General features: G+C 33.9%; 2 protein-coding genes and 1 pseudogene across 2 annotated transcripts; all 3 read left to right on the top strand.

Annotated features, from left to right (window-relative positions):
• Positions 1-370: 370 nt before the first annotated feature.
• LOC120113462 (rac-like GTP-binding protein RAC1) lies at positions 371-1,449 on the top strand. The gene is made up of 4 exons (XM_039134619.1): positions 371-469; positions 759-846; positions 937-1,219; positions 1,384-1,449. The coding sequence occupies exons 1-3, from the start codon at positions 371-373 to the stop codon at positions 1,050-1,052; spliced, it is 303 nt and encodes a 100-aa protein (XP_038990550.1). The 3' UTR covers positions 1,053-1,219; positions 1,384-1,449.
• Positions 1,450-6,186: 4,737 nt separating this feature from the next.
• Positions 6,187-6,544, top strand: LOC120113546. Its single transcript, XM_039134675.1, has one exon. It carries the CDS (start codon positions 6,215-6,217, stop codon positions 6,533-6,535), a length of 321 nt encoding a protein of 106 aa, XP_038990606.1. The 5' UTR covers positions 6,187-6,214; the 3' UTR covers positions 6,536-6,544.
• A 2,511-nt stretch (positions 6,545-9,055) lies between these two features.
• LOC120113485 lies at positions 9,056-9,941 on the top strand (annotated as a pseudogene).
• Positions 9,942-11,316: the final 1,375 nt, after the last annotated feature.

Here is an 11,316-nt window from a genome sequence, read left to right as displayed (position 1 = left end):
AATTTATGTGGTAAATGATGAAAAGGAGTTGTTATGGAGGTGGCAAGAGCTTGTTATAGGCATTTGTAATTCGCGCCTCTTTTCGCTCTCATCTTACCAATTTTGCGCCATTCTTTTTTCTCTCCCTCACTCCATTTTCTCTTTGTTCACTCACTGCGCACTTTTCAATTAATCTTTCCCCATTAGGATTTGCTTCGGGAAGACAAAGCGATGAAGCCTGTGGATCTCATTCTCTCTTTAACAACTAATTGAGCGTGAAGCATATCTAAGAAAGAAAATCACCAGATTGTAGGGAGAAACACACGAATTTCAAGATTTGGAGAAGAATAAAGCTATAGGCGATTAGATATATTCTGAAAGAAAGAAAAAAATGAGCAACGCAAAATTCATTAAGTGCGTCACCGTCGGCGACGGTGCCGTTGGCAAGACCTGCTTGCTGATTTCCTACACAAGCAACACTTTCCCTACGGTGAACCTTTTTCCCTCTCTTATCCTTTTTTCCCTCAATGGTCGGGTCTTTCTTGCATGATCGTAGTACGTGTTATTGGTATTGCAAAGAGTTGGTTGAAATTGATGTTCGAGTTATCTAATATTTCATCAACTTTGAAATTGCTCCATTGTTTTTTCATTCCATGTAGGAATATCATGTCCGATGAACCAAGAACGGAGCTTTATACTCTGTGTTGGTTGTTAGGTTGTCTTGGACACTGGTTTTCTTTTTTGCTAACTTTTTGCGTTTGGAATTCTTATGGTACCAGGACTATGTCCCGACTGTTTTCGACAATTTCAGTGCGAATATCGTCGTTGATGGCAGCATTGTCAACATAGGCTTATGGGATACTGCTGGTAATTTTCAAATAACTTATAGAATCTCTCCTTTTTTATTGAGTTCTGTTTCTTTCTTGCTTGTGGTTTGAAATCATTGCCTTGGAACAGGTCAGGAGGATTACAATAGACTGAGACCATTGAGCTATCGTGGTGCTGATGTCTTTATTCTTGCATTTTCTCTCATCAGCAAGGCTAGTTACGAAAATATTGCGAAGAAGGTTTAATCTTTCGATTTCTTCCCTTTGTGATAATAATTTTGTGCAGCATAAGATGTCTATAACACATTATCCATGCTGTGATCATGTGTTTTCTTGCTTTGGGTTTCAGTGGATTACTGAATTAAATCATTATGCACCTGGCGTTCCAATCGTCCTTGTTGGAACTAAGATCGGTATGATGTTTCTTGTTCCCTCGATGATGGTATCGTTATACGTGCTTTAAATCTTTGTATTTCTGGATTACAATTGGTTTGATTCGCTAATGGCCTAACAGAGTTTCTTAAATTCTTGCCATTTCATTCAATGCTGTGGTGTTTGCGACTCCTTGCTGCTGCAGATCTCCGGGAGGATGAGCAATTCCTCAATGACCATCCTAATGCAATACCAATTACTACAGCCCAGGTAAATGTTGAACATATTATGTTTTGTTCTGTTCAATGATAATATGTTTCATGTATGTTCAACATAGCCTTTGCTTTGTTTATTTGTGAAGGGAGAGGAGTTAAAGAAACAGATAGGGTCTTCTTACTACATCGAGTGTAGTTCAAAAACCCAGCAGGTAAATTTCTCAACATGTTATTCATGTAAACTTGGCAGAAATTTATTATTGAGGGCGCTTTTGTCTTGCTTGTTGGCTTTACTTCAGAATGTGAAGGCAGTGTTTGATGCGGCTATCAAGGTAGTGCTTCAGCCTCCGAAAAACAAGCAAAAATCGAATGGCGGCAGCGTTTGCTCGGTATTGTGATGAGTGGAAGATTGGAGCCCGATAAAGACGGTTCGACCAGCAAGCTTCTTGCTGCTCTTAATCCCTTTCCGTGGCAAGTTTTTAAATTCTAGTAAGCAACAAACCGTCATGTATAGTCTCTGCTGACATTCTGTGACCGATTTCAATTGGTTTGTTTCTTGTTTTACTTATTTTCAATCTCTAAATTGATGACAAGCATTCCTTCCTTGTTAACATGCACGCCTCTTATCTATAACCAGAAGCTTCGTACTCCGTATCACCCATACCATCAGGTGCCCCATAAGCCAAGTGTGTCCTCAATTCCTTTAATGAGGATACTTTTAAAAGTGGTCCTTATATTTTCCAAGTTTCATCAACTAGGCACCCTAAAAGAAATTAAGAAGTGTTAAGATATCAGGAAGAAGAAGAATAGGCCAACGTTTTATTAATGAAAGCAATACATTCATTGAATACACAGGATTAGTTGTTTATATACAGCTCCTAGAATCAATTATAAACCTAACAAACTCCTTAACCATTCTAACAACCTCAATCATCATTAACAACCTCAACGGTCATATACAACACGTACACAATACTACTAATATTCCCTCTACTTCATCTGAGCTTCTAGTCTTGAACACAATTGCACCCCGATTCTCTCACAAAACACTTCAAATGATGCTTAGAACAAGGGCTTAGTAAAACCATCTGCAACTTGTTGAGCTACAGGAACATAATTCACACACAACTACTCAACAACCACCTTTTTCATAAATGAAATGCACATCAAGATCTACGTGTTTCGATTGTGCATGATAAATCTGATTGGCACTCATTACCACAGCTCCTGCATTATCACACCAGATCACCGACTTCCCATGCTGCTTCAACCCGAGATCAGCTAACAGTGTACTCACCCAAGTGACTTTTGTTTTAGCATCGGCTAAACTCTTATATTTGGCCTCCATTGTTGATCGAGAAACATATTTTTGTTTCTTGGAACTCCATGCAACCAAATGTTTACCAAGAAACACATCATAACCAGAAATTGATCGTCGGTCAATGATAGTTACACCCCAGTCAGCATCTGCAAATGCTGAAACTGTCAACCCTGAATTAGATGGCGAGAACAACAAGCCATAATCCACAGTACAAACAAGGTAGCGAAGAATACGTTTTACTGCAACTAAATGGCTTTCGCGAGGTGCATGCATAAACTGAGTGACCTTTCCAACACTGAATGTAATATCAGTCTGCTATGACACACATACAACAATGACCCAATAATTCTTCGATACATACTAGAATCAGCAAGTAACTCATTATCCTTAGCCAATTTGGATGCAAGAACCATAGGCGTAGCACATGGTGCAGAATTCTTCATGCTCGCCTTCTCCAAAAGCTCCAAAATGAACTTCTTTTTAACTGAGCATCAATGAGCCATTAAGTCGTTTTACTTTAATCCCTAAGAAATAGCTGAGAGACCCCAAATCCTTAAGAGGAAAATGTCACGCAACATGTGCACAACATCAACAATTGCAGAAGATGACGAACCAGTAATAACAATATCATCAACTTATACCAGAAGGTAAACACGTTCAGTACCGACATTGGTAAAAAACAAAGAAACATCAGCTCGGGAAACTTGAAACCTTATTTGAAGCAACACTTCTTTCAACTTGGCATGCCAATTATGGGAAGCTTGCTTCAACTCGTACAATGCTTTCTGCAGTTTACACACGAGAGGTGTACCATCAGCTTCCATCTCTTCAAAACCTGGAGGTTGCTGCATGCAAAATTGCTTCCTTCAAATTTTCATTAAGGAATGCGTTATTGATATCAACATGCCTCAATTCCCAGTTATTAGACACAATAAGAGAGAGAACAACATTAAGGGTTGTAAACTTCACAACAGACTTAAAAGTGTCTAGATAGTCATGTCCAGGAACCTGAGAGAACCCCTTTGTAACAAGTCATGCCTTATATCGATGAAATGAGCCATATGGATTACGCTTCAGCTTGAACAGCCACTTACAACCCACTGCAACTCATCCTGGTGGCAACTTAACAAGCATCCAATTTTCATTCTTCTTCAAAGCATCAAACTCATTCTGAACTGTAGCAGCCCAGTTTGGAGATTGCAATGCTTCATTAATTGTTGAAAGAACTTCTTCATCAAAAACACTTGAGTAAGCTTTAGGCTTAAAAATACCACACTTGCTCCCTGTGAGCATCGGATGACAGTTCGTGCGGGGTGCACCAACCTAATGCAAACCTTCAGTATTGGCACTAGGATTAGCAGCAACATTGGTAGGAGCAGGTAAACTTGAAGACTCAACTGCAACTTCTTCTAAGGAATTTACACTAATATTTCTTGTAGGTTTAATAGTGTTATCACTAGCCATACAAGGAACAACAGTACGACTAGAATGCATCGATGAACCTGCCCCATAACTGCATTGTACACAAAGACCGGGCAGCTGTTGAATATTGGTCACAATATCAAGAGCTTGTGATTGCTGGTCCTTGACCACATGTAACTTGACTGAAACAACTTTCCCTGCAAAAGAAAATATATACTTATTAAAAATAACGTGTCTAGAAATAGAGAATCTCCCATCAGCTACTAAGCACTGAAACCCCTTATGTTGAGGACTAACACCCAGATACGTGCATGGCTGAGACCGAAATGCATGCTTGTGAGCTTGAAAAGGTCACAAGTGAGGAAAATACTGACAACCAAAAACCTTTAGGTCACTATAATTCGGTTTCTTCCCCAACAATTTCTCAACATGAGAGACCCTTGCAGCACCTTGGTGGGCATCTTATTGATCAACTGAACCGTGGCAACAATGGCATAGGACCAGTACTCAACTGGTAGAGACGTATGTGCCAACAATATAAGAGCAATGACGAGAGGCAGTATGATACCATGTTAAGATATCAGGAAGAAGAAGAAGAATATGCCAACGTTTATTAATGAGAGCAATACATTCATTGAGTACACAAGATTAGCTGTTTATATACATCTCTTAGAATCAGTTATAAGCCTAACAAATTCCTTAACCATTCTAACAACCTCAACCACCATTAACAATCTCAACGGTCGTATACAACACGTGCACAATACTGCTAATAAGAAGCAAAGTATATAAGTAGAACTTTTTACGCAGTTGCATGCATGAATCATGATGGATGCAACAACTGAAACACAAAGTCTTTCCTCCCATGACTTGCATTCTTTTTATTCTACTTATCCGAACAAATTTCCATCGAGCCTGCATTCATTTTAACATCATGTTCGGTTTGAGATACTCTAAACTTGACTTTAATCATTGTTATGTCGTATAAACCCCATTGGAAATCAAGTATTAACCACCAAAAGCGACTTTAGTTCGTCACATCTTTGATACGTTAGGAATTTGTAGAACATAAAAAAAAAGAATGTGATATCAATATAAAATAAGACATGCACAATAGGTAAGATTTAAAGTGATTCGATCTTGTCTACTTCCTCGAATAATAACAATAATAATTCACTATAAATGAGATCACAACATGTATAAATACATGATATCTCATATATCCTAAAATTTGATATCTATAACAAAACTCAGAATATTTCAAATCACTCTCTCAATATTCCTATTATATTTGCAAACCTAAACCCAAAAATAATTCTCTATTATAATTTTAAAGGTTAAGGTATGTTCTCTGTTTATAAAATCAATTATTTGGTCACAAAAATTCTAATTTTTTAAGATTCATTTTTGTCTAAAGCAAGTTATTACGTATTAAATAAACTTAAATAAAATCAACTTCAATCATTAAAATTATAACAAAATTCAATTTAATTATCTATTAGAGCTTGTGTTAATAAGATATAACATGATCCATACCTTGGTATAATTAGAAGCGTCAGTTAATGAAATTTCATATGGAATCCTTGTACTAGAGTCGATAATATAATAAATAAATGCACGTCTTCTTAAAGGAGAAATTTTAATAAAATATGAATGCGATTTGAGAGCACTTCAACTTCAACACCAACACAACGTGGCTCTATCACGCCCTCCATTGGGATGACCTATTTGCCTTCTACGTTTTCCTCATGATGTATTGAAAAATGGCCAACTGCCTTTTTCTCACGAGCATGTAGAACACCTTTGAAAATTATTTTAAAAAATCAGAACCGCAAATAAATAAACAAATTGTTCCCAATTTTAATCATACTAAAATACTATATTAAAAAGCATAAAATAGAAACGTGTCACTGTGTTATTGGAAGTAAAAAATCGCCAAATATTTTAAAACTATTTATTTAAAACCCGAGACAACTCATTTAACTCGTTCCAAAGATCCATTCTTCTTCCACCAGATTCTTTTTCTCTTCATTACCTTGGCCGTCTCTTCCCTGAGTTGTGAATCGTGGGGGGTGGATATGGCCGTATGTGATGCGGTGATTGGGAATTTGATGATGATATACGTGGCGTTAATAGCAGGGATAAAGGCGTATAGTTTAGTGTGCGGGAGGAGCTTCGGTGGTGGGTTTGTGCTAATGGCATCGAACACGGTGGTGGGTCTAATCATTGTCGGGGCTCTGGCGTGGGACGTCAGTCGTAAAGCCAAGAATTCTATTTCAGGCGTTGACGATGACGTTGAAGTTCAGGAGATGTGCAAGGGTGGCATGTACTGGCACGGGGTGGCTGCTCGGTGCCCTGCTTCTCAGGTCCGGTTTAGGCTCCCTCAGCGAATTCCGTAAGTCTCTTTGTAAACAAGGATGAGGCGTTTATGTTTGTTTTGGAGGTTAATGTGTATGACAAACTATAGGAACTGCGGTGGCATTATGAAAAATAAGGAATACCATCACTACTTCACAAAAACTATATCTTTATCCTCCATATCAAAACACTTTTATAGTATTTTTTTTCTAAACTATCAATTTGCTACCTTTTATTTTTAACTTTTTATTTTAAATTTTTTTTTTCCAAAATTATGCCTAATAATATTATTTATTTTACTTTTTATTTTGGTGCTCACCAATAAATTTATCTGTCCGAATAATATAAATAATAGTGTGATATAGTATAATAATAATTTTAATTCTAAAAAATATACATTCTATCGAATTATTTCTATTTTAAAATTATTTTTTATTTTAATTTTTTATATATTTTTTATTAAAAATTTATTTTTATCTCTTTTGAATTTTATAAATTTCTCTCTTTTTAAAATTTTAAAATTTTATCTCTTTACATTAAATCATGTGTCGACCCTAACCCTAACAAATCATCACCACATCAATAACCTCAAATATACTCATTGCCTAAACTAACACCAAACCGAAAACAAACCTTAAAATGAAGTTAGAAAATCGAACCCCGAAGAACAGTAAACAAAGAGGTAACCTTAATTTTTTGTCACGATCATTTTTGGATGACAAAAATATTGTGAAATATATGAACGATGAGAATTTTTACCGTGCGACAGCCTTAATATAAGGCTAAAGAAAGGAACTATTAGTTTTGTTATTATTATTTTTAACAAAATCGGTAAAAAATTATTTAACACATTATTATTTCTACCTAAAACATAAATATTTTTAACATTTCCAGTAAAGTGCACAATAATAACAAAACCGGTAGAAAAAATAATAAAACCAGTAGCGCTTTACCGGATATGTTAACAAAACTGGTAAAACGCCCAATAATAACAAAATCGGTAGAAATAATAATGTTTCCGATAATTTTTTACTGGTTTTGTTAAAAAATAATAACAAAAACAGTAACGTCTTTTCTTAACCGTATATTAAGATTATCGTACGTGATACTTTCCCCAGAACAATCGATAGTCGCGTAGGAAAGAGAGGAACAACGTACTAAAAAATTGATTTGATCAAAATTTTTAATAATTTTAAATGTTTTTTAAAAGATTTATAATTAGTATTGTATAGTTTGTGATAATTTTTATTTTAAATTTTTAATAGTATTTTCAATGTGAAATTTTAGTATATTTATTTAATTTTTAATAATTTAATAATTGTTATATTTTAAATTTAAATAAGTTCTTAATTTTTTTAAAATTAAATAAGTGTTCAAACTTTAAAAAAATAATTTTAAGTTTTAATTTTTTTTAAAATTAAATTATTGGGTAAACTATGCATTTAATACCTAAATTATCAATTTTGATATGTTTTAGTACTTAAACTTTTAAATTTTTTAAAATCATACCTAACTTCTAGTTTTCATTTCATTTTAGTACTCTATCGTTAAAAACTTAGCATATTTAGTACCTAAACAATTCTTTTTTATCCGTTTTAGTACCTAAACTTTTAATTTTTTACAAAACTTAACTTAAATTTTGAAAAGGTAATAAAATAAAACAAAAACTAAAGTTTTTAACAAACGTTACTAAAGTGAAACTAAAACTAAATTTTAGGTATGGTTTTGAAACAAAATTAAAAGTTTAAGTATTAAAGCATATCAAAATTGATAGTTTATGTATTAAATACGTAAATTATCCTAAATTCTTCTATCATATCATTATTAATAATCAATTAATACGTCAATATCGTCAATTATCACGTTAATATTGTGAACCGTTATATTAATATTATAAAAATTAACAATGATTTTTAGAGATAAAAACCAATTTATTTTTTTATAACTTGAAAATTTATTAAGTATAAAATAAATTAACAATCTAAATTATTTTAAAAAAATTCTAAAGCCTAGAAAAATGAATAGAAATGGTATTATTCAGTCTGACCAAACTGACAAATTCTAGGATCTTCTTCACCCGCTCCTCTTGTAACGTCCCTGTGGAGTGAATTCCTCACTCTTTCTGACCCCGATAGTTGTGTGACTTGCTGCCACAAAATCTGCATGTTTACGTCGTCGTTTACCGCAACCTTTATAGCTCTCTTATTAATGCTCTCCTTTTATTTTTTTCGTTTTCGATTTGACACAACACCAGAGAGACTCCTAAGCATTCTCTAATTCTTTTTTTGGGTCCTTCTTGACCAAAAACAATAAACAAATCCTTTAATACGTCGCTCCAAAAGCACATCATTATTATGTCTCTTCCATTAATAAATCATATTAGATATAAAAATATTAACAAGCACGGCTTGACGGTCTGTTTCAGCTAAACCAGAAACCAAAGCAATAAAGAAGGAGAGGTTATGCCTATTAAGAAAGAGAAATTGGGTCATGCATCTCTTCTGATTCTCTTATTAATACCCTTCTTCCCAGCATATATGTGAATTTCCATAGTTATTATTATGGCTGTTCAAGCGCAGTTGTATCCTGAAAACTTGGCTTCTCCTTTCCCCATGCTCGGCCTTCAGCCTGCTCTTCTTTCATTTGATGCTGACTTTTGCTTCAGTCTTCAAGGCCCTACTCCTCTGGACCAAAACGCTCAGAACTTGGCTTCTTCTTCTTCTTCAACTTGTGACAATTTTCCTACCATGCAACTTTCTCAATCTTTAGATGCTCTATTAGAGGTGCAAAAGCAGGAACTTGATTTCATTCTTCATTTGCAGGCAAGTTTTTCCTTCTTTAGAATTTCTTTTTCATCAGAAATTGATAACTCAAAATTTTCACTATCTTGAAACAGAATGAAAGGCTAAAATCTGTTGTACGAGAAGAAAGGAAGCGACAAGTGGCGACCCTGATAAAGGTTATGGAAACGAAGGCTTCGTACTTGATGAGGCAAAAAGAACAAGACTTGGCACGGGCAACAAAGAAAACAGTGGAGCTTGAAGCCTGCCTCGAGGAAGCTAAAATGGAGAGGGAGACATGGGAAAGACTGGCGAAAGCAAACGAAGTAATGGTGTTGGATCTAAGCAACGCACTGGAGCAGGTCAATGAGGGCCTAATCAGGGCCGAAGATGCCGAGTCCCTTTGTTGTGGCTCGTGTGATCAACAAGGAAATTCGAAGGAAGAAGACAGCAGCAAAACATTGCTTGCAAACACTGCAACTCTTGGAGATCTTGCGTTCTCTTCCTACCTTGCAGACACCTTTGCTCGTGCATGTCTTGTGAAGCTTTTCTTGATTCCTTTCGTGTCTGTAAATCTGTAAAGGAGGCGAGCATGAAGATTTTTTTTGGGTCTAACAAGAAAGCAACAAAGCAAAGGCAGAAAAAGAAAAAGAAAAAGAAAAGCTGATTCATGTAATTGTCATGGTATGTTTTATTTTAGGGTGTGATTGGATGGGGAATGTGAGATTTCTATGAAAATCCTATTTTTCCGTTTGGTTGGTCGGGAATGTCATTCCCGATAATCTTAAATTACCAATAGTAGATTTTTTTAGGTATATTACCGGAAACGTCATTATGTTCCTTTCTTTAGGTATTGTTGGATTATCAGCGTTTTTGACTAAAATGCCTTTAAAATTTTTTTTTAAAAATATCTTTGTTCTGTCATTGAATAATAAAAATTTTATGAATGTTAAATTATAAATTTATCCTTAAATTATTTTAAATTTACAAAAAAATCTATAATTGAAATTTTATATGAAGTTCAGGGGTTAAAATAAAATTTTACCTTTTCATTAAATTTTTTTTTATATTTTCAATTTTGTAAAAAAATATATATAAATTTTATGAATTTAAATTTTTTAAATAAAATATTTAAATATTTTTCAACTTGTTAAAAAAACAAATATATAATAAGGACAATTTGGTCAAATATATTTTAATAATCTTTTATTTCTTTAACCAAACACAGTAATCTTACATTTATTCTATACCAACCAAACACAAAATACAACATTCCCAGTAATCTTATTCTCTGATAATCTTTTATTCCCACAAATAAACTTACATTCTGTGAATGGTAAACAGGTTTCTATATTATGTACTTTTGTCTACCCATTCTAAAGTGATGATAGTCTGGGTTCGGTGAGATGTATTCAACTTTTAATATTTCCAGGTTAATTAACATTTTCCTCATTTGTATTGCACCCCAAAAAGATTCATAAAATATTGAATTTCTTTAACTGGAAATGACTGCTCTCTTCTAGGGTCGGTTTTTTAAATATAATGTTTGGATCGAGTCGGATTTAGAGTGAAAAATACTCGATCTGATTAAAAAATTATAATTTTATCTTATATATTTAGGAATAATTATAATAATATACCTCTATATATTATTTTTTAATTAAATTATTATTTTTATTGAATAAAAATAATATTTTTTATTATTTTGAATCGAATCTAATTTTTAAGTTATATATCAGATTGAATTGAAGTAGGGTAAACCAAAACCCTGCCCATGACCATCCATACTCTCTTCAGAAGTTGATTTTGTTTAACTCGAGGGGAACTTTCCACCGCCACTAGAGATCTCGGTTTTCTTCTTGGTAGTTTTATCCAATGAAATGAACAAATTCAGAGCCTATAAGAACATTATTTTGTTTTTCCTTGTGTTTGTCGAAGTAGGAAAAAAACCAGCAAATTAGTTTCAGCTTTGTTGTCCCGCTAAATGATAATACATTATCTCAATTAGTGGTGAGCATTTGATCTAAGTATGGTTAAAAGAT

The sequence above is a fragment of the Hibiscus syriacus genome, unplaced genomic scaffold (assembly GCF_006381635.1).
Source record: "Hibiscus syriacus cultivar Baekdansim isolate YM2019G1 unplaced genomic scaffold, ASM638163v2 tig00110209_pilon, whole genome shotgun sequence".
Taxonomy (NCBI): Eukaryota; Viridiplantae; Streptophyta; class Magnoliopsida; order Malvales; family Malvaceae; genus Hibiscus; species Hibiscus syriacus.
Note: the sequence above shows the minus strand (reverse complement) of the source record. Positions and strands in the feature narration are given on the sequence as shown.